This window comes from Caretta caretta, chromosome 9 (genome assembly GCF_965140235.1).
Source record: "Caretta caretta isolate rCarCar2 chromosome 9, rCarCar1.hap1, whole genome shotgun sequence".
NCBI lineage: Eukaryota > Metazoa > Chordata > Testudines > Cheloniidae > Caretta > Caretta caretta.
In genome coordinates, this window is record NC_134214.1 from 49,398,985 (window position 1) to 49,422,711 (window position 23,727).

Sequence of the window (23,727 nt, forward strand, 5' to 3'; positions counted from 1 at the left end):
AAAGCTTAAACATCAACCTTGTCTGGAAAAAAATAAAATAAAACCACCCAAAAAGCTCTGCCAATCCTAATTATTTGCAGTGTTGTAGCTTAGTTGGTTCCAGGATATTAGAGACACAAGGTGGGTGAGGTAATATGTATTGTTGGACCAGTTTCTAGTTATGATAGATGATAGCTAAAAAGACCCTAAATCAAAACAAACCCATTGCACCCTGGATCTACCAAACATCAACATCTACCAATATTTGTATAGATAAATTTTTTTTTAAAATAGATCAGTCAGCCCACAAAGGAATGTTGGATTGCCATGGCCAAATTTTGGCCAGAGCCCAGATTTGGATATTTCCTATTAAAATATATGAAAAGTAATTAAACAAAATACATTAGAAATACAAAGGACATAAACTAACACTTTGTGATGTTAGACTCTGAAAAATCAGTGACTTCTAGTGAGAAAAGGAATTTATGCCCCATTTTAAGGCCATTTTAGGAAGCCGCCTCAGTGATGGTGCTGTTAACAGACACATCTAGAACACTGATACTGGAGAAAATCTGAAGACCCTGGAACTGGGCTTCCTTCCTCAGTGGAAGAAAATTTGTTCTCTCATGGCAGGTTTTGGGTTCAAGAAAGCACTAAGTTGGTGTGTTTGTCTTGTCTAATTCCATCAGGTGAAGAGAGATGACTCAGGTGCAATACATGTTACTAAGCAAAAGCAACTTCATCTGCACTATGACCTGATCAATTTTACTGTAAGTATTGATCCAGTAACGTTTTTTCCTTTCTGTTCAGATGGAGATAATAGCCTGCTGTATTTTTAAATGCATGTCAACATCCCTCAGCTTCAGGGTGCTGTAATTTCACTCTACAAACTTATTCTAACAAACATAGCCCTCTCTTTGTGCATGCAAATTGGCTATTTGGATCTGGAATTTATGAACTGAAATTAATTTGTTGTAGCTTTTTAATAGAATCCCATGTTTAAAAAATGGTTAAGTAGTGGCTATGGGGTGAAGAAACTAGGCTGTCCAAAGCTGTACAGTGTGCAAACTAAAGAATGCATGTCCCTGGTGAACAAAGTGTATGAATGAAGGCTTTTTAAGCATGGGGCCAAATTTTACTGGTCAGATTCTCAGTCCTTATTAAAAAAAAAAAATACTAAGTAATGGCTCCAAAGGTGCCGGGAAGCTCTAACATTGGTTTCCGTTGTGCATATATTTTGTTAAACATCAAACAGGAAGACAAGATGTTAACACATAAATTTACATGCAAACCCTAAAAACGCATTTTAAAGAGCACTAAGGATATAACGATGATCTAAAGAAATGCCACAGTGAACCAGTTATGTTTGTTGGCACTTTTAAATCTCTAATCTAGCAAGTGAAATTTCTTGAAAAATAGATGCACTCTGAAAGCAAACAGAAAAGCCTTTTCCGTTTGGGAGTATGGCCTAATGTATAAATTTTAATAGGAAATGGGATGAAGGACTCTTGAATTCAATTCCTAGCTTTGGTGGGGTTTATTGTGTTCCTTTTACTAATGCTAATAAGACTTTTGGTCCCTTATCTTACTCAGGGGATTGAGAATAATTTTGTATTCTTCGAGTGCTTGCTTATATCAGTTCCAGTTAGGTGTGTGCATGCCGTGTGCACAGTGGACAGAAAGTTTTTCCCCTAGCAGCACCTGTTGAGTCGGCTGTGGAGCTCCCTAGAGCGGCACCGCCATGGTGCTCAATATATGACTCTGCCGACCTGGCACCTCCTCAGTTCCTTCTTACCACTAGTGATGGTCATTGGAACTGTGGTGACTTGCTTAGCAAGCTCTCCTTGTTTTTCCCTAGCTTTTCAGTTTGGTATAGTTTTAGAGTTCTCTAGCCTAGTTGAGTTTAGTTTAAGTAGTTACAACAGATAACTGTTGGGAGTGGGCATTTTGCCTCCAACCTGACCGCGTTCTCCCCTTGGGGACTTGGGTATGCCTAAGTCCCAGGGGTTCAAACCCTGCAAGACCTGCAACGAGCCCATGCCAACGGGTGACCCCCATGACACTTGTTTAAAGTGTTTGCGGGAAGCACACTATGCGGACAAGTGAAGGATTTTTAAAAGGTTTCACCCCAGAACACAAAAGGAGCAGGACTTTTGCCTCAAGCACTTCCTTATGGAGGCAGTGCTCAGTCCACAAATTGCATTGTGCCACAAGACCCTGCACACAGCTCATCGGTGCACAGTGCCCCTGTGGCAGTGGCAGAAGCAGCACTGCAGAAGGACTCTGGAAGAGACCCATGGCACCGCTGCTCCCCGGCGCTGAAACCAGTGGGAATGGCCCAGCACCAATCCCATTCCCCAGTGCAGGAGTGGCACCGGAAGCAGGGGAGGAGTGGATCTCCGACTCCGGGACCCATCCCTTTGGAGCCAGCAAATGGGGCATGTCCCGGGGAGGAGCACCCATTGCCAAAAACTTTGGAGCCGGCACCGTTGATTTCGGCCCTGTAAGGAGGATGGTAGAGTCTGGTGCTGTTGGACTCCTCCATGAGCCGGGTGATTGAGGAGGTGGAATTGCTAGAGACCTTTGAGGCTGCGAGGGACTTGATTGCCATGACGGCACCATGGTCTTGGTCCTTCGAGTCAAGCCTGCGGTGCCACAACGTGTGGCAACGTCTCGAGGCAAACCGGTGATGCTTAGTCCTTCAGCACTGTCGGCAGAGGCAAAATACCGCTCTGGGTCCCGGTGCCGATCCTGCTCCTGGCACTGGTTGTCTCAACACCAGTCCGTGTCCCCAAGCAGACCCTGGTCGCCACACTGTTCCCCAGCCCAGCCACTCTCGGCACTGCCATCCTGGTCCCCGTCTTCGGACTTGGAGGCGAGGTCTAGATACTCTGAGCAGGACCGGCACAGGTCAGCGTGTGGAAGGCCTGGTGTGGGTGCAGGGCTATGGCCTGCGCAGTGGCAGGGACCAGTGCAATGGCCATTTTGGACCCCGTGGGCGTACCCAATCCAAGGGTTCCAGTTTGGTGGTGTCTGAACCAAGGGTGCCGGAGGCATTGGCCAGTCGCCCCACCCCCGGGGTGCTGAGGAGGTACCGGCTGCACTACTGCCCCTGGAACTGATCCCCGTTCCTGAGCCAGATCCAGGGGTGGTTGGCCCTGAAATAGAGGCGGGGCCGGAGGCCCCTGGGGACCAAGAGGGTCAGGAGGACCGTGTTCCCCCATTAGCCTTCTCATCCTCCCCCGGACGAGGCAGTTGTGGGCACTCCCACCTTGGGGCTGTCACCCCATTGATTGTGTTTGCAGGCCAAGGAGGTGGTAGAGTCAGAGGACCCTAAGGTTGACATCTTGGCCACGGAAGGCCCCATCAAGAGTGGCTCTACCCCTTATCAAAACTATCTAGGCCAACACAAAGACTATTTGGCAGACCCCGGCTTCCATCCCTCCAACCGTGAAGGGTGTGGAGAGAAAGTATTTAGTCCCTTCTAAGGGGTATGAATTCCTCTTCACACACCCACAGTCCTGCTCATTTGCAGTAAACAAGGAGGAGAGGCAGGTACATCAAGCCTCAGCGCCCAAGTCAAAGGGCGCCAAGCGCCTGGATTTGTTCGGGCGCAATGTGTACTCCATGGGGAGCTTGCAACTCAGGATTGCCAACCAGCAGGCAATCCTGAGTAGACGCAGCTTTAACTCCTGGAACTTGATGCTGAAATTTAAGGAACTGGTGCCAGCAGAGTCGTGGGAGGAGTTTGAAGCTATCTTTGAGGAGGACAAGGCAGTGGCACGGATCTCCTTTACAGACATCACTGGACGCTGCGGACTCGGCAGCGCGTACCTTGTCCTCTAGAATCTCCATGAGGTGTAGCTCATGGCTGCAGTCCTTGGGGCTTCCACCCAAGATTCAACAGATCCTGCTGGACCTGCCTTTTGATGGGGCAGACCTGTTTGCGGAGCAGATAGGCTACATAGCCTAAAAGACTCCCAGTCTACTCTGAAATCCTTGAGTGTGCACACCCCAGCAACCCAGCATAAACATTTTAAGTGACAGCAACAGCAGCAACACTCCTATCCTTCTAGGCCAAGGCAGGACTTCTATAAGAGAAGGGGCAGGAATGGCAGGCACAAGCCTTCCCACCCCATGCCTGGGCAGGGCCAGAGCCCGACCAAACCATCGTCGGGCTCCAAGCAGGCCTTTTGAAGGTATGCTTGAGGATGGCGCACCAGCCACGATTCCAGATCCTTCCCATTCTTTCTTAAATTGTCTGTCCCACTTCTACTGTGCTTGGTCCCAAATAACTTCGGACAACTGGTTCCTCCGTACGGTGGAAGTGGGATAGTCTCTCCAGTTCTGCTCCTGCCCGCCCTCCCTCCCACCCCCCCTTCCCTGTCCCTTTCATGAGCAACTCCTTATCTAGGAGGTGCGGGCACTCCTCGCCATAGAAGCAGAGGAGGAGGTTCCTTAGGAACTCAGGGGCAAGGGATTCTATTCCCAATACTTCCTAATTCCCCAAGGTCAAGGCGGGGTCTCATACCCATTCTAGATCTGCGGGTTCATGGCGAAGTTGAAGTTCCGCATGGTCTCCCTGAGTACAATTTATCCCTTCTGTATCTGGGAGACTGGTGCCACCCTTGACATGACAGACGTGTACTTTCACATAGCTATTCGGCCTGCAGACAGATGATTCCTACAGTTTGTGGTCGACCACAAACATTATCAGTTCATGGTCCTCCCCTTCGGCCTGTCAAGAGACCCCCCAGGTATTCACCAAGTGCATGTCGGTCATAGCAGCCTTCCTCCGAAGGACACAGTGCAGGTATACCCCTACCTTGAAAACTGGCCGCTTAGGGGGCGCACCAAGGAGCAGGTGGAGTCTCAATTCCAATTAGTCAGCTCCACTTTTGAGAGACTGGGTCTCCGCCTCAACGTGAGCAAGTCAACCTTGTCACCAATCTAAAGAATAGAGTTCATTGGGGCAGAGTTGGACTCGTTTTAGGCAAAAGCACTTTTGCCGGAGTCCCGATTCCAATCCATGACAGACATTATTTAAGGCCTCAGGCAGTACCTGACCACTACAGCAAGGGGATGTCTGACTCTCCTCGGCCACATGGCAGCCTGCACTTACGTGATCTGGCATGCCAGACTGAGGCTCAGGCCACTCCAGGCATGGTTTGCTTTGGTGCATCACCCGGGGCATGACAGCCTGATCTCAGTGATCACGGTGCCAGAGCAAGTACTAGAAGTCCCTCCTATGGTGGCTCAACCTCAGAGAGTGGACGAAGGAGTCCCCTTCAACAGCTCTCAACTGACCTGGTAACGGCTGCGTCAGCTCTGGGATGGGGGGCACATTTGGGAGACCTCCAAACACAGGGCCTATGGTCGCAGCACAAGCTAGCTCTCTCCATATCAATATCAAGGAGCTGAGGGTGGTGCGACTAGCATGCCAAACCTTTCAGGCCTGACTACAAAGCCAGTGCATGACAGTTCTAATGGACAACACTACTGCCATATTTTACATCAACAAGCAGGGTGGAGCCCATTCCTCTCCCCTATGTTGGGAAGCCCACCGGCTATGGGAGTTTTGCATAACCCACTCCATTCACCTAGAAGCATCCTATCTACCCGGAGTTCAGAACGCACTGGTGGACCACCTCAGCAGATCCTTCCCCAATCATGAGTCGTCCATCCAGCCAGATGTCATAAACTCCATCTTCCAAAGGTAGGGGTTTCCCCAGGTCGATCCATTCGCTACCTGGAACAAAAGAAAGTTCCCAGTTTTCTGCTCCTTCCAGAAACATAGCCCCAGGCTCAATCACGGATACATTGCTGCTATCCTGTGGAAGCCTCCTGCTCTATGCCTTTCCCCGATCCCTCTTGCACAAGGTCCTATTCAAGGTCCGCAGGGACGGTGCGGAGATAATTCTGGTGGCATCAGCGTGGCCTTGACAACACTGGTACACCACGCTCCTGGAGCTGTTGGTGGATGCCCCGATCATGTTGCCACTCCTCCCCAACATGATCACCCAGGACCCCGGTCGTCTTAGTCACCCCAACCTCCAGTCCCTCCACCTCACGGCCTGGAAGCTTCATGGCTGAACCTCGGGGGCTTCTGTGCTCGGAACAGGTAAGGGAGGTCTTACTCAGCAGCAGGAAGAACCCCACTAGGGCCACATATCTGGCAAAGTGGAAAAGGTTTACTTGCTGGTGTGACAGGTGTGTATACCTCTCATCCTAGAGTACTTTCTGAACCTGAAACAGCAAGGTCTGGCTACGTCATCCATAAAAGTACACCTCGCTGCTATCTTGGCTTTCCACCCGGGAGCGTCTGAATGTTCCGTCTCTCCCAGCCCCATGGTTGGCTGGTTCCTCAAAGGTCTGGAACAGGTACATCCCCAGATTAGACAGCCTGTTCCTGCGTGGGACCTTAACTTGATCCTCTCCAAACTAATGGGGCCCCCATTTGAACCACCAGGGACTTGCTTCCTTCTCTATCTGTCATGGAAGGTAGCCTTCCTGGTCACCATTACATCAGCAAGGAGGGTGTCTGAGTTAAAGGCCCTTACCTCTGACCTACCTTATATGGTTTTCCACGAGGATAAGGTGCAACTCAGACCTCACCTGGCCTTTTTTCCTAAGGTCGTGTCACATTTCTATACTAGCCAAGACACATTCCTGCTTGTTTTTTTTATCCTAAGCTTCATGCCTGTAGCCACGAGCAGAGGATGTGCACTCTGGATGTTCAGCAAGCACTAGCCTTCTTCATGGAGTGCACTATGCCATTCAGGAAGTCAAATCAGTTCGTAGCTGTGGCATACCGTATGAAAGGGCTCCTGGTCTCATCTCAAAGAATATCTTCCTGGATCATGTCCTGAATCTGCACGTGCTATGAGCTGGCCAAGATACGAGCCCCGGCACTTACAACATACTTCCCAAGGGCACAGGCCTTTTCGGCAGCATTCCTGGCCCAGGTCCTGAAACAGGAAATCTACAGGGCAGCAACTTGGTCTTCAGTGCATACATTCACCTATCATTATGCCAGCAATGATGCAGCTTTTGGCAGAGTGGTACTCCAATCAGCAATTCCATAATTCCAACCCCACCGCCTAGGTAAGGCTTAGGAGTCATCTAATTGGATTCGATATGAGCAATCGCTCGAAAAAGCAGTTACTCACTTTCTCGTAATTGTTCTTTGAGATGTGGTGTTCATATCCATTCCAAATCCACCCACCTTTCCCTCTGTCAGAGTAAACGGCAAGAAGGATCTGAGGAGGCGCTGGGTCGGCAGGGTCATATATTGAGCACCAGAGAGACATCACTCCAGGGGGCTCCACAGCTGAACCAATGGATGCCTCTAGGACAGGGGTGGGCAAACTTTTTGACCCTAGAGCCACAGCGGGTACAGAAATTGTATGGCGGGCCAGGTAGGGAAGGCTGGGGGAGGCTATGCCTCCCAAAACAGCGAGGTGTGACCTGGCCCCCGCCCCCACCCAACCCCCCCCTGCTCCCCACCCCTGACTGCCCCCCTGGGACTCCTGCAACCTATCCAAACACCCCTGCTCTGTCCCCTGACCGCCCCCGTGGGGCCCCCCATCCAACCCTCCCTGCTCTCCCCACCCCACATTACCTGTGGGGTGGGGGAAAGGGGTGCTCAGTCCTTTCCCTGTGCATTTCCCTTCCTCGTTTGGCTGCTCTCCCTGGCAGTCGGGCAGGGCTCACTCCCTGTCTGGGCTTGGCTGCTGGGGACGGGGGTCAAGCATGCTGGAGGTGGAGGGGGGCCCTGGCTTGCTCTACCCCTGTCCCTGGCAGCAGGACTCAGGCCCCTTGACCGTCCCCATCCCCCTCCGCAACTCCCCCTGCTCCTCGCCTCCCCACCCCGACCTCCCTCTGTTGCGCCCCCTGGAGCACCAGGTCTGGCAGTGCTATAGCTGTGCCACCCGGCCGGAGCTGCAGCCACACTGCCCAGGTGCTGGGGGAACTGTGACCGCAAGAGAGGCGGGGAGGGAGGAGAGCAGAAGGGGAGGGGACAGGGGCTAGCTTCCGCCCCATTCACCACGCTGCAGGGGAATTGGGCTGGCTCCTCTGCAAGCCTGTCTTGATCCTGCTCCTTGGCAGAAGCTTGTGGGCCAGAGGGAAGGGTCCTGCGGGCCGTAGTTTGCCCCCTTCTGCTCTAGGGGAAAAACTTTATTGACTTTGCACGCGACACACGCACACCTAATTGGAATGGATACGAGCAGCACATCTTGAAGAACAACAGTAACAAGAATGTGAGTAAGGATTTCAGGGAGGAAGGCAATATAGATGTGCCAGGTATATATTATGCTTTAAGAGCAAAAATTGTTCCTTTGACTAAAGACCTACAGTACAAGAAATTAAACTCCGTGAGGAAGTTTCTCATAACTGGGTGCTCCAGAGAAAGTTTTCTGGTTGTCACCTTCCTTGTAGTTACACTTTTGTCCTGTAAAGTAGTTAGATTCTAAACTTCAGCCTTACCCCAAACACCCAGAATAATAACTTCTGTATGCTGCCGGCTACCAATAGCTTACGATATTAGTGCTCTAGGGTGTTTTTGTAGTATATTGTCCTGATAGTTATGCATGAAATGTTGCTGAAGTTTGACATATGCCTTCTTTCCAGTGGATAAACTCACGCACAGTAGTGCTTCTGGACAGTGTGGAGAAGCTGCATATGATAGATCGCCAGACGCAGGAGGAGCTGGAGACTATAGAGATTTCGGAGGTGCAGCTAGTATATAACAGTAGTCACTTCAAATCACTGGCCACAGGAGGCAATGTCAGCCAAGCATTGGTAAAGACCTATGAACTTTGTAGCCTGCTAGTGTTTTACTTGTTGATTGATAACACTCTTTGAAATTTGCTTTTTTTAAACAGGGAAGTTTAGGATTGCCTAAAACCTTTTTAAAGAGCCTTTTTAAAAAGCTTGGTTTCAGAGTAGCAGCAGTGTTAGTCTGTATCCGCAAAAAGAAAAGGAGGACTTGTGGCACCTTAGAGACTAACAAATTTATTTGAGCATAAGCTTTCGTGAGCTACAGCTCTGATGAAGTGAGCTGTAGCTCACAAAAGCTTATGCTCAAATAAATTTGTTAGTCTCTAAGATGCCACAAGTACTCCTTTTTTAAAAAGCTTGTTTATTGTTGATTTAGTGAGAATTCTTGAAGTGTTGCCTCTTCACATTCACGCTTATAGGATGCACCATCGTCCCACTGAGCCTCAGAACCCTCTTCAAAGAAAAATATAATGGTGACTGTAGCAGCTGGTTCTTCAAGATTGGGCAGGTAGAGTGACTATTGCAAAGGCCACATTTTTCCCCTTTTTCTCAGCGTTCCTCTCCTAAAATTCTGAGTGGAAGAAACTGAAGTTATTGAGGCCCCCTGGCCTCTTATAATGGCAGGTCCCAATACAGAGTGCTGCAAGAGGGTTCTTGTATGGTCTCATTGGATGGTGTTTTTCAGAAAGCTGCTGAAGCTCGGTGGTGCTGGGGTGGGTCGCATCCCAGAAGTGGGAATACAGACTCAAAAATGTAGGGTTGGAAGAGACCTTGAGAAGGCATTAAATTCAGCCCTCTGTGTTGAGGAAGGACCAGTTAAACCTAGACCATCCTTGACAAGTGTGTGTTTGTCTGACCTGTTTTGAAAACCTTCAATGATGGAGATTCTGCAATCTCCCTTGGAAGCCTGTTCCAGAGCTTAACTAACCTTATAGTTAAATTTTTTTTCTCCGAATATCTAACCTAAATCTTTCTGCTTATTAAGCCCATTACTTCTTGTCCTACATTCAGTGTACATTGATCAGTCTTCTTTGTAATGGCCCATATTTGAAGACTATTATCAGATCCTCCCTCAGTCGTCTTTTCTGAAGACTAAACGTGCCCAGTTTTTTAACCTTTCCGCATAGATCATATTTTCTAAACCTTTCATCATTTTTGTTGCTCTCCTTTGGACTCTCTCCAATTTATTCAAATCTTTCCTGAAGTGTGGCAGCCAGAATTGGACACAGTGCTCCAATTGAGACCTCACCAATGCCAAGTAGAGCAGAACAATTATCTCCCATGTCTTATATACAACAGTCCTGTTAATACACCCCTGAATATTAGCCTTTTTTGCAGCTGCATCACATTGTTGACTCGTACTCAATTTGTGATCCACTAAAAACCCCAGATCCTTTTCAGCAGTGTGATCACCTAACCAGTTATTTCCCATTTTGTAGTTGGGCATTTGATTTTTTTTCCTTCCTAAGTGAAGTATTTTGCACTTATCTTTATCGAATTTGATCTTGTTGAATTCAGACCAATTCTCCAGTTTGTCAAGGTCATTTTGAATTCTGGTTCCGTCCTACAAATTGCTTGCAACCTCTCCCAGCTTGGTTTTATCTGCAAACTTCTATAAGCATATTTTCCATTCCATTATCCAAGTCATTAATGAAAATACTGAATAGGACTGAGCCCTGCAGGACCTCACTAGATAAGGCTCCCCAGTTTGAAAGCAAACGATTGATAACTACTTTTGGAGTACTGTCTTTCAACCATTTGTGCACTCACCTTATAGTAATTTCATCTAGACCAGTGCTTCTCAAGCTATCTGATGTGGGGGACCGGCAATTTTTTTTCCAATGTGTGCGCAGACCGGCAGCCGATGGCTCGCAGACCAGCACCAGTCCACAGACCACCACTTTGAGTAGCACTGATCTAGACCACATTTCACTAGCTTGCTTATGAGACTGTCATGTGGGATTGATGTGAAATATCTTGATCTCTCACACTACTGCTTCTTCCCTCTCCACTAGGCCAGTGGGAGAAGGAAGGAAATTAGGTTGGTTTGTCATGATTTGTTCTTGATGAATCTATGCTGGCTATTCTTTATCTCTAGGTGCTTACAAATTGATTGATTGTTTTAATAATTTGTTCAAATATCTTTCTAGTTATCAAAGTTAGGCTGGCTAGTCCTTAATTCCCCAGGTCCTCTTTGTTCTCCTTTTTAAAGAAAGGTACTATGTTTGCCCTTCTCTAGTTTTCTGGGACCTCGCCCGTCCTCCATGAGTTCTCAAAGATAATTGCTAACAGTTCCAAGGTTGCTTCAGATAGTTACTTAAGTACCCTAGGATGAATTTCATCAAGCTCTGCTGACTTGAATACATCTAACTAAACTAAATATTCTTTAACCTGTTTTCCCGATTTTGCCTTGCATTCCTTCCCCCTTGTTGTTAATGTTGTTTGTGTTGAGACTCTAATCACCATTAACGTTTGTAGAGGCAACACTCAACCAGTTTTGCTATGGTAAATTACCAGGTTTTTTTTCCAGCTGCTGTTATGCAGAGACTGCAATCATATCATCTTTGGTTATAATCTCACCAGGTCTCATATGCTAAGCAGGGTTGTGCCAGATTTGGATATGTTTAGACAAACCCAGGCGATGGAGGAACTGAGGATGGTGATTTGGTAGGGGATATTCTTCCCTTGTAGTCCATATTTAACCAACATCCTGGCTGATGCTCAGGGCACTCTCCTATTGAAGATTTCATCCTCTGTGTTTTATTATCTTCTCTTTTTCCTCCCTCTTTCTCTCTGGCCTTAACTAGATAACCTGAGCAGAAATGCTTTTTGTTGTGAAATAAGACTGGAATTACTCTGAATTGCCATTTCTCATGAGATTTTTCTTTCTGGTGGTGTCTTGTGAATACAGTAATTGTCATCACTGACACATGAGTGTGAGACAGTGTTCCCTGCACTGAGTGACTTTTCCAGTGACGTATGAGTGAGCATCTGTGAAAGGGATTGGGTTGCTAGGTCTCCAGCTCCACTTCGTGTGAATAGCATGACTGGACAAACTGCTGTGTCCTCCCCAACTCTTCTTTTATTTCTTCATTGCTAAATGTCATCAGGGTTTAGTTACAGCCACATATGTCATGTATGTTTACTGAAAATAAAAATCAGCTTGTGCTGGAGTAAATCTTATGTTTTTCCCAGGCCCTGGTTGGGGAGAGAGCCTGTTACCAGTCCATCAGCAGCTGTGGTGGTCAAATCTTCTATCTTGGCACTAAGGTAAATGCGGACAGCTCTCAGGAAATGTATGCACTTTCAAGAGTAAGGTGGCTTTAGTGATTCTAGTGAAAGAAGTGTTCTGCAAGGGAGATTCCTGAAAGATTTCAGTGGAGCTGTGAGGTCCTAAGTGCTGCAGTCTTATCTCTGATGAAGCTTTAGGACATGGGGCTGTAAAATGGGGAGGTTTTGTAGGCAGTAACTCCAGTGTTGTTTATTTTAAGTTTCCTGAATCCAGTCTGGTTTTAGCCCAGGCATGTACTGAAGTAGCACCCAGGATTACAGTCCCTGTTGAGTGCTACTTCAGAGTAAATGTATAGTGGGTAAAATGTCAAATGAAATATGCAGAAATTAACAAGTCCCTATCTACAAGAAGAACTAGAGTGAATGGAACAGGTGAAAAATAAGAGAGGCTGCATCCCAACATATGGAACAATAAGGTACATCCTTGTGCTTGGTGTCCTCCATTCTTTCAAAATGTAGGTCAGGTTTAAGCAGAGTCTTGTAGGAACTTTTTGGAAACTATGAACTTGCTATATAATAGCTGGTAGGAAATTCTCCTGTTTGGAGCGACGTCTCCAGTCTCTGAAGAGTAGTTGCAGCCTCTGTGTATCACTGGGACACTACAATGAATGTGTGGGAATCCATAGATTGTTACTCATGAACAACTGCCCATAAAGGAATATCTCCCTTTCTGACCTTTTTGTTTCTCTTTTTCAGTCTGTTCATGTGATGATGATAAGGAGCTGGAGAGAGGTAAGTCAGGAGAAGAGGCATGTATGTTTTTTAATAAACTGTGTGAATTGTTTAAAAGTAGCTTGATGGCGGAAAGGAACTTCAGGACTAATAGAAATTTTAAAGTATAAGTATTTATGTAGCCTATTATACAACTAGGCAAATATCTAGCTAAGTTGATGTACCGTCTGGAAGACCTCTGCGTAACCCATGGGGTACACATACCACTGGTTTAAATGATAGTGGGTAAAATCTTGGTCCTGTTGAAGTCCAGGGCAAAACTTTTTTATTGACTTAATAGGGCCAGGATTTCATCCCAATTGTTTAAAATTCAAAATCTCTGAAATTATTTCTGTTAAAATGCTTGGCCTTGTATGTCTATATCTGTGTTTCTCAACCTTTTCCAGGTTGGCGACCCCTTATTTGAAATACATTTTTTACTCTTGTAGTAAATGTAAGAAGGTTGGGAAAAAAAATGTACCCATCATAATAAGCCTTTGTAATGCATTTGTAGTTTTGAGAGGCTGACAGAATACTTGACCTAGAAAGGTAAGTGGGGGAGCAAGATTTTCTTTGCTTGAGATTATAATAGTTTTCAATGCCCTGAGACCCACACAGTTGTCTTTCATCACTTGCCTGGGGGTCATGACCCACCGGTTGGGAAATACTGGCTTAAAGGATTGCTGTTCTGGAATTCTGAGGAGTCCCATATTGCTTGTACATCTAATTTTAGAGAGTGGATCACCTTCTGAAACAAGACTGTCTTACTGAGGCCCTGGCTCTAGCATGGTCTTTTCATGAGGGTAAAGCAAAGGCTGTAGTAGGTAAGTTATTTTTAAAGCAGTGGGGTAGCTTTTATACACATGCACACAGAAGCAAGCATTAGTCAAAAGAAATTAAAGTGAGAATTGTATCCGTGAAGAATAAAAAAGCTCTTGTAGTTTGAATGTGATCAGGATGATGCAAATGTGTTGACTATGGGCTGACTGGCTTTTGTAGAGTTGTGCAGTTTCCTAGTAAAAACTTCTCTCCTTTTAGTAATTAGCTGTTTTAAGGCGGCAAAGCACCTCCCCCACCCCTACTGGGTTATGGGGTAATTACTTCCATCTGCTTTCACTTTCCTGGAAAAGTACAACTGTAGAGGATGTGACTCTTGGAAAATGAGACTTGTAATAAGGGATTACTGCAAAACAGTGTTTCATACCTTACTAGAAGGTTCCCAGGGCTCCAAGAAGGTGTTGATATGAATTTAAAAAAAGTCAGAGGCCCCTAGTGATTGAAGATGCACAAGAGGAGCAAGGTGGCACATCTTCACTTATGCGCAGGCATGACTAAGAAGCCAGCATAGCTTCTATGCAGGGGATTGCTAGGGCAGCTGGAAAGAACACCACTTCAGTGCTTCCCTGCAGTTGTACTAGTTGGTGGAGTTTTTTTGTGGCCCTATTGGGTACTAAAGTAACACCCTCTCCTCTAAGTGTCCTTAGCTGATGAAGTATGTTACATATGCCTGTGCCTGCTTTGCTGAATTTCACAATGAACTATAATTTATATGGTTCACCCTACGTTTTCTATAAATTTTCTGATGGATTTTGACAGGTTGCTCTTTTTTAAGTTCCAGGACATAGAGACAAATATCCTCATGTATTTTATGTGTCTTTGTAATACAGTAGAACCTCAGAGTTTCAAACACCTTGAGAATGGAGGTTGTTTGTAACTCTGAACAAAACTTTATGGTGGTTCTTTCAAAAGTTTACAACTGAATATTGACTTAACACAGTTTTGAAACTTTACTATGCAAAAAAAAAAAGTGCTGCTTTGAACCATTTTAATTTAAATTAACCAAACATCAAAACTTTTTCTTTATTTTTTTAGTAGTTTATGTTTAACACAGTACTATACGTTATTTTCTTTTTTCATCTCTGCTGCTACCTGATTGCATATTTTTGGTTCCAAATGAGGTTTCTGGTTGACCGGTCAGTTAATAACTCAGTTCATAACTCTGAGATTCTATGGTACTTGAATAAATGAAAATCATAAATTTTAGTTTACACATCACAATTTTCAATATACAAAGGAATTGCATATTTTTTATTGGGATAGATGTATTTTGCACTTGTAGTGCAGTAAATTAGCTCCTTTCATGCAAAGATCTCAAAGCATCTTATGAATACAGTAATAATTATGCCTCACAAAACTAATCTAAGGGACTATAAAAATGCAGGTAAAGACTTAGTTACCTAAAACTCAAATCCTCCTGACTGAATGGGGCAGAATCAGAACAGGGCCCTTTCAAAATCTTTTTTCTAAAACCATCAATAAACAGATTAAGTTAATCGTCACATGAAGTGTAGGTTTCGTTTGTTAATGCAAAGGGCTTGTCTGTATGAGGTGTGTCTAAGTATGTTCAGGATATCTGGACACCTGCAGCTAAAGGGTTTCAGCAGTTAAGTCTTCTATTATTTCTGAGTTTTGGGAGCTGAAATGAGTCCTCACTTCCATTTACATATTGATTATGAAAAGGAACCTTTGTTTTTTTTTCTCTTTGTATTCCTTTACAGGGTTGTCTGGGGATGCCAATAAGCGAAAGTCTGTCCTTGCTGACCGAGTGAGTTGCAAATCCCAATTTCATATGTATTGATACCACTCTTAATTTACCCCTCAACTATTTTTGAAAGAATTGGCTTCTGTCCTCCAAAAATCTCTGTAGGTGTGCGTATGTGGGTTGTGATTTTTTTTTTTAAATGAGCTTTATTTGAAAGAGAACTGATTAGAAACTAGCGATTGGGCATACTGACAAAGCATGTACTTCAGGTAAAAGCTACTTGCAGGATGTGGTATCTAGCATGTGCCAAATTTAACTCATTCTTCTGCCTCTTGGCACTTCACAGGTACCAGAGTCCCAATCCCAGCCAGTATGTACCCTTCAAGAACTAGACTTCACTACTTCAATATTGGCAGCTATCCTGCATGTACCTAGCCTGACTTCCAGTGGGTGTCTTAAATATGCCTGTACCTGCAAAATAATCCCTTCCAGTTGACATTGCCCACTTGCCTCCGAGTCTTGTTTTTGCGGGCAGTGCACAATGAAATGTTTAGTTGCAGTGAAGACCAATTCAGAAGTAACTAAATATTCAACCTGCCCTCAGACTCCTGAACATCCTTTTGTTCACAGGCACCGAGGCATTCCAAAACCAACTATCCCCGGCATGTTTTTAAACAGTGAAAATCTATGGCAATAGTTTGATGTAAATAGTGGGTCTTTTATAGTGGAGAAATGACTTTCATTTATGCTGAGCAAAGCTCAGGAAGCTGCTACATTTGGAACATATGCATCTTATTAGTTGTGAAGAGTCTGTTGCTTCAGCTGCCAGGTCTTAGATTGTCACCCATTTCCCATTCCTACTTTTTGTACCAACAATCAAGAAAAACCAAACAGCGGGACATGCAGAATAGACATTCTGGCAGCCTCTATTTATTGTATAGAAAGCTTTTATACACTCAGATGTTCTTGGTAGAACAAACCAGGAATTTTTTGATAGGATGAGCGTCCCTCAGCTGTCTGACCATCAAAAAGCTCAATTCAAAGCTGAAATCTCTGTGGAAAAAACAGAATGCTATTGGCCCCAACTGCCATTAGAAGCATTTTCAGATAAATTCTTGCTCAGGTCCTGCAGCCTTAGGCTGTGTTAGAGGGCTTTCCCTTCACCTCCTCCCCTGGTTCTTGTCACACAGACAGAAAGCAGAAGACCAGAAGTTTGAAGTGCAGACAGTGCGATGTTTATTGGGGTTAGTTCCAAGCAAGCATATCCATAGCTCTGCACGCCAGCAGAGTCTGTTCCCCAGTGACCCCATTTACCCTGTATCCCCCTTCCCAGCTCTGACACTGCAGAGCCTTGCCTGTGTCCCCATTCCCCCCTTTTTATCAGGCCCAAATATACCTGCAGTGCATGTCCCTAATGGCACCCTTTACAGCTTATGGTCATGTTCCGTTTTGGAGGCTCATGAGCCTGGGGTTTTCATCCCATCTCTTTTGTATCCCGTGGGAGGGGTAAAAAGTGAGGTTGTGCTCTGGCCAAGGCCAGACTTTACTTTGGCTTTGTGTTTCTTATTGCCCTCCCCCCGTGACGGGGTTGGGACTCACCACCGCAGTGCCTCCTGCTGTTCACTCTGGGAATTAGCTCAGTTCGTGCAGAGCGCCCTCTGCCTGTTCTGTCCCATCCATCTCTCACCCTAGATTGGCATCTCAACCAATGTTGCTCCCAGCTCATGGCGTCCTCTTCAGGACACTGCCCTCTGGCAGTGCCCACTGCTCTGGTCTCACCCCCTTCCGGGGGTTTGGTGTTATCAGCAGTCCTTCTCTTCGCCCCAGCCACAATGGCCAACCACACCCCAAAGTCTAACCCCTTTTGGCAGGGGTCTGGTGCAGCCTGTGATGGCCACTCCCAATGGCCAGGTGGAAGTGCAAGGGGGGGAACCAGGCCTGGCCCCTACTCTGGGTCCTGACCCAGGGACCCTTTGGCAGCAGCCTTCCTGCCTGCCCTCCTTCTCTCCCTTCGTCCGTCTCTCACCCTGGGCCGTTTCCCCTTTGGCCCCTTTGCACCGGCTAGGCCCTTTTTCTCAGTGCCTGCAGCCCTGCAGGTACTGGGTGGGAGTTCCCTTCTGCTCCCCTTATTTGCCTAGCCCTGCGCTGTCCCTGGTGCTAGTCTCCTCATGCAGGAGAAAGACCTTCACCCTCTAAAGGCCTGGGAGAGACTACCTGCTCCCTTCCTAAGCAGCCTTTATATAGGGCCTAGCCTAGCCCTGATTGGCTGGCTGTAATACTGGCCCTGATTGGCTCTCTAACAGGCCCTCCCTGATTGGCTGCTGCTTTGCGCAGCTGCTCTAGCCTGTTGTAGCCCAATCTGGAATGGGGGTGGGGCACCACTCCACCACACCCCTCCTTCTCCTTTACCTCTCCTAACTGGTTGCTTGACCTTGGCTTGAGAGAAGAGCCAGGCAGCCTTCCAGTGTATGCTCGTATGTTATACTCCCACCATACGCTGTAACATTTTAGCTGTGCTCTGTTTCTTATCTCTTTCTCATTGTACTAGTAAACCCATCTGGCTGGGCAGAAGCAAGGTCTTTATCCTCTGTTCACAGGCATTAGTATAAGATATGTGAATATATAGATTATAAGAGTATTAAAAACCAAACAGGCAGACAATACCCAAAATTCTATCTCAGGCAAAGATGCAGGCATGAATTCTACATTGTCACTAACACTCCTAACAGGCTGGAGCATGCTCAGTGCAGATAGAATCTCTAGCTATTCTCTACCTACTATTCTCTACTGAGCATATGTAAACTGTCGTTTTTCAAAAAGCTTGTAACTGCAAAATTTGGGCAGATTTTCTTAGGAATGGAAAAAAGCACTTCACTGAAACAAAGGCCACCGTATGCCAAATTTCAAGTCCCTGCTCCAAAGCATGAGGACACTAGAGCAGAGGTGGGCAAACTTTTTGACCCAAGGACCGCATCTGGGTATGGAAATAGTATGGTGGGCCATGAATGCTCACAAAATTGGGGGTTGGGGCATGGGAGGGGGTCAGCGGTGCAGGCTCTGGGGGGCACTTACCTCAAGCAGCTCCCAGAAGCAGCAGTATGTCCCCTCTCCGGCTCCTACACAGAGGCTCAGCCAGGTGGCTCTGTGCACTACTCTGTCCGTAGGCGCCACCCCTTCAGCTCCCACTAGCTGTGGTTCCCAGCCAATGGGAGTTGCAAGGGTGGCACTTGGGCCGGGAACAGCGTGCGGAACCCCCTGACTGCCCCTATGAGTAGGAGCCGGAGAGGGGACATGCCGCTGCTTCCAGGATCCGCGCAGAGCGGGGCGAGCCCCTGCTCCCCAGTGGGAACTTGAGGCCCGGATATGGCCTCCAGGTCGTAGTTTGCCCACCTCTGCACTAGAGCTTTTCAAAGGACATGTTAGTTTTTTCAACATGGCAAAATTTATTTTTCCCTAACCTCATTATTGGAAATGGCTGAACCATTTTGGGTGAAATTTTGAGGGAAAAAAAAAAAAAATTCAGTCTGAGGCACATACATGGCGTGCAGAATTTCAGGTGGAACAGTTAATTTGGCAAAGTTTTATAACCAACTGAAAACAAGTTTTTATAATGGGAAATGTTGGGCAACATTAATACAGTGGTACTACCAACCCTGCTGATAGTAGTATGTGAAGAAAATTTCCTACTGTTATCTTTTCATCTAGATGGTTGAAATCCTCTTCCATTATGCGGATCGAACTTTGAAAAAATGTCCTGACCAGGGTAAAATCCAAGTTATGGAGCAACACTTTCAGGTACAACACCTCAGATGCTCTCTTGATCAATGCTGCAGTTTGCAATAAAATTGTAGCTTTTCTCTGAAAGTCATTGACTTTTTTATATAATAGGTTTTAAATGTTGTTGAAACATTCATGAAATGTGTGATTTCTTTGAGAAATTAGGTATTAGTTACTCCTAGGTATTCTTAATTCAAGTATGACTGTTCTCATTTTCGATGTCTTCTAATCTACACCAGTAGAAATAGACTGAATCCCCTGTGTGCTCTGTTAGGGTATGTAGCAATCCTCTACAGCCAGCACCATAATCTGCTTGAGAGTTCTGGAGTATTCCAAAATCAGTCCTACAAACAGGAGTTTGTATACAGAATATTTCAGAACTGAAATGCTGTGGTGTTAAACGGCTCTTCCAGAAGACAGTGAGCTCTTGGGACATAATGACCAGAAAATAACTCAACTTTCTAAAAAAAAAAAAAAGGAGGACTTGTGGCACCTTAGAGACTAACAAATTTGGTGCCACAAGTCCTCCTTTTCTTTTTGCGCATACAGACTAACACTGCTGCTACTCTGAAACCTGTCAACTTTCTAATTCTATGGATGAAGAAGAAGGTGCTACACTCTGCATCTGGAGCACTGATGTGGCCTTCGGGAGGCTTCATTCTAATCTGCTTTCAAAGTTGTTACATTTTGTTATCCGTTCTTTAAAAGTTGAGCCTCTTTGAACAATGGCATAATTACACCTTAATTTGACCCTGGCTAGACCGGTGAAGATTGAGTATGTCAAGCTGAGCAGTGTCCAGAGATGAATTTGTGGAATTCTGGATACCCATGGCAGAGACCTGAGGGGTTCACAATGGAATGTGATCCCTTTGGGAAGAGTAAAAGCTATGCCGAACAAGGTACCAGAGAGAGAGCTCTGCCACTGGACTTGGGTTTTCTCAGGTGTCCAGAGAAGGCTGTCCAGGCTAACAGGTACGGGTTTAGGGGTTCCTAGAACTCTCAGTAGAGGGGTAGCCTCACCCACTGAATCAGGAGAAAATGAGATCTATTTTAATATTCCAAAATGTTTAATCAGTCTGCCAATTCCTCCTTCAGAAGATTTATGGAGAGGAAGATTAGCTGCCTTCTGTCTTCAACCACCTCTAATCCCCTCAGATGCCCCGGTTCTCAGTACTATTAAATGGGGCGCCAGAATAACCTGGAACATACCTCAAAACTTTCCTCAAGAATTAATTCTTGTCCAGCTCTGTCCAGAAACCTTTTCTGAGAATCCATTGCCAAGTGAATCCAAATCAAACTCTCTGGCCGTTGTCTCCTTATTTTCCCTTTGTCCAGCTGAGCCCAAATCCCTGATCATCCACTCATCAAGTATGGAAGATTTTTAAAAGGTTTTGAAACCTGCAAATTGAGAGATGTGTGTTGCTGTCATGTTTTGTCCTTGTACTTCTCTTCTGCAATTGTTACATCTTTGTCAATTTTGTCTATGTTGTGTCTGCAGTAGCTCGCCTAACGGGGCCCAGATATGATTTGCAGTCTCTGCCGGCTGCTGTACTAAAATAAATTTTTTGTTACTGCTGGAATTTGGAAAGGCCTGTGATGTGGGTGTAGCTTTGGAGGAGTTACAGCTGTATAATTGTATCTTTTGTCCAGGAAAATCAGTGTAATTGGGCAACTGCCTAAATGTGTGAGCTACGGTCATTGATTCTTCACAGTATTGATCATACTGATAATGTATGCCGTTTGACATTACCTATGATTGAGTTACTCACACTTTCTTCATGGTCTTTCTACAGGATATGGTGCCTGTCATAGTCGACTACTGCCTTTTACTTCAGCGAACGTAAGACAGTTTGCATGCTTGTCTGTCAGATTAATGAAACCATAGGAACTGCAATCACAGATCAGGCCAGTGGCCCATCTAGTCCTGTATGCTCTGTCTCATGGTGACCCGAACAGGTGTTAAAAACCTGATAGCTGACAATTATGGAATAATAGGCCAAAAGGGGAAGTTTGTTTTTAACCTTCCTCCCTATTGCCAAGCCAGTTATGCAATAAAGCAGGGAGAGTTTATCACTTCTAATTTTTCTAACCCTACCTAATGTAATTGACTTTTCTGTATCCATGTAAATGTCAAAGACTTTTTGGATTCCATCAGTACACTTATATTTGATCTGTCTATCCAATCTTTATAGATTTTATGACGGAACTGGTCACTATAGTGTCTCAGCACCTTTGTTCTAGATTTTTTTTTCTTGCTACAACTACTGTGAAATTGACTTGACAGATTTTCCTTTTATGAATTTTCTACATTCCCCCACAGAGTAATTTCTCGTACTTCGACAAATGACCCCCAGGTTATGAATATTCATCCCAGTTCAAAAGTAATGTTTTTGATTCATTCATGTTAAACCCTTTCGGTAAAATTATTAAACCACAGTGTCAGTCTATGTAAAAGCAGGAAAATTTCACACCAGGAAAATGAAAAGCTGACACTGTTTTAATTTTGTATTAAAAAAATTTCTCATTTCCACTTAATCACTTTATATTTTTTTTAAAAAAAGTGTTCTGTTTAGTTTACGTGCACATTGCTTTCCCACACTTCTCTTTATCTCCTCTAGTAAATCATCCACCTTTCCAACTCCAAGAATTAGATGAAATAGAATTGGAAAAGATTTTCTGGGTCTACTAGTTCTTGTTCCTATTTTACCTCAGGACTTTTCCTGCATGTTAAATGCTTATTCGAGCTTGTCTACAAATTAGTTATACCACCTAACTATGCCAGTCTAGTAAAAGCAATACAACTCCCCAGTGTGGGCACAGTTGAATTGATGTAAAAGTGCTTATACTGATCTATTTTATTTCATAGGGAAGGGAAATATGGTCTTTATATTGGTATAATTGCATCCACCCCAGAAGTTGGGCTGGTTATAACTATTTGGTTAAAAATCACGCTAACCAAAATAGTTGTGTACAGAAACTGTGTGTGGACCCAGCACCTCTCTGACTTTATTTGGAGGCACTTTGTTGTCTAGTTTTCACTGTTCTTTGAAAAAACTATTTCACCAGCTTCCAGTGGTGGATGTAGCCTCCGTGTTCAATGAATGCATTATACCATTGATTCTCAGCCAGGGGTCCAGGGCCCCCTGGGAGGCTGCATGCAGGTTTCAGGGGGTTCGTCAAGCATGGCTGGTGTTAAGACTTGCTAGGGCCCAGGGCAGAAAACCAAAGCCCTGCTGTGCAGGACTGCAGCTTGGGACCCCAAACCCCACCACCCGTTGCTACCCCTCAACGCCAGCCCTGGCTTTTATATGCAGAAAAACAGTTGTTGTGGCACAGCTGGGCCATTGAGTTTCTATAGCCTGTTGGGGGGAGAGGGGCTCAGAAAGAAAGGTTGAGAACCCTTGCACTATACTAAGCTGTAGTGTAATCACAGTATGAAACAAAACAAAAAAATAAATAAAAAGAGAGCATGATATAATGAATGCTAGGGCAGGGATGTGGTCCAGTGAGGGTCCAGGGCCCACTCTCAGTGCTGGTCACCCCAGGGCCTTGCAAGTTACTCACAGTGGCAAGAGACACCCTGCCCGGTGTATGGTGGGGGAGGCATCTTTGCTCAGCATCTGGATCTTGCTGTGCAGAGTGGGGAGAGGCCCCACAATGAGCCCTGTGTCCTGCTGCCTGGAGCCTGGGACACATGGGGGAACCCTCATGTCCCCCCCATACCCAGACACCCTCTGGCAGACTTTGCCCTTTGGGCCTCCCTGGCAGCACGTGACTCTGACATCATTGCACAGAGATATAGCTGGGAGCAGTAGCACCATGATGCAGGTGCTGGGCTATAGAGCTGCATATAATTTCTTGTGCAAAGGAGTGAATACCACTCCCCACCTGCCCCCCAAGGGTGTTTTGGTGGGTGCAATTGAACTCATGAACCACTCTGCTAAAGCTTCCTCTACCAGCTTCCTCCTAGGCTACAATATGATTGATACATTTGTAAAAGTGTTAAACTGTGTCTACATTGGTGTTAAGTGGGGTTTCCAATTGTTAAGCTAAGAAATGCAGAATGCTGTAGTTACCTCGTTTTGTATAGAAAGCAGGTCATTATAACATTTAATAGAGTTTAATTAATCTTCATTTTAATAAGTAATTGTCACTTTTTTCTCTTAGTGATCTTCTGTTCAGCCAGATGTATGACAAATTGAGTGAGAATTCAGTGGCAAAGGGTGTTTTTCTGGAGTGCCTGGAGCCTTACATTTTAAGTGATAAGTTGATGGGAATGACAGCTCAAGTGATGAAAGACTTGCTGCTTCACTACCAAGATAAGAACCTAATGGAGGACATGGAGGCCTGCATTGTGCATATGGATATCACCAGCCTAGACATACAGCAGGTGAACTGCCATGTTAATATAGCCTATGTTATACAGGAGGTCAGATGATCACAATCGTTCTTTAAGAGATTGCGTATGTCCATTCCATTTCAGATGTGTGTGCACCCAGTGCACCAGAGTCAAACTTTTTTCCCTTGGCAGTATCTTTCGGGGCAGCACATGCAATCTCCGCTGCCTCATGCTTCTGCACTTTGGTATAAAGGGCAGATCGACCCTGATCGCTCTCAGTTCATTCTTGCCTCCCGTGATTGGTAGT

General features: G+C 45.5%; 1 protein-coding gene across 3 annotated transcripts in view; it reads left to right on the plus strand.

Moving 5' to 3' along the window:
- VPS8 (VPS8 subunit of CORVET complex) overlaps positions 1-23,727 on the plus strand; it is a 229,679-nt gene that overhangs the window by 60,462 nt on the left and 145,490 nt on the right. For all 3 annotated transcript variants that reach the window (XM_075132278.1, XM_048863795.2, XM_075132277.1), the window contains exons 13-21: positions 669-749; positions 8,611-8,781; positions 11,956-12,030; positions 12,748-12,783; positions 13,496-13,586; positions 15,321-15,367; positions 19,010-19,099; positions 20,875-20,921; positions 23,249-23,471. In XM_075132278.1, coding sequence (XP_074988379.1) covers positions 669-749; positions 8,611-8,781; positions 11,956-12,030; positions 12,748-12,783; positions 13,496-13,586; positions 15,321-15,367; positions 19,010-19,099; positions 20,875-20,921; positions 23,249-23,471 — 861 coding nt within the window. The remainder of the gene's footprint in view (positions 1-668; positions 750-8,610; positions 8,782-11,955; positions 12,031-12,747; positions 12,784-13,495; positions 13,587-15,320; positions 15,368-19,009; positions 19,100-20,874; positions 20,922-23,248; positions 23,472-23,727) is intronic.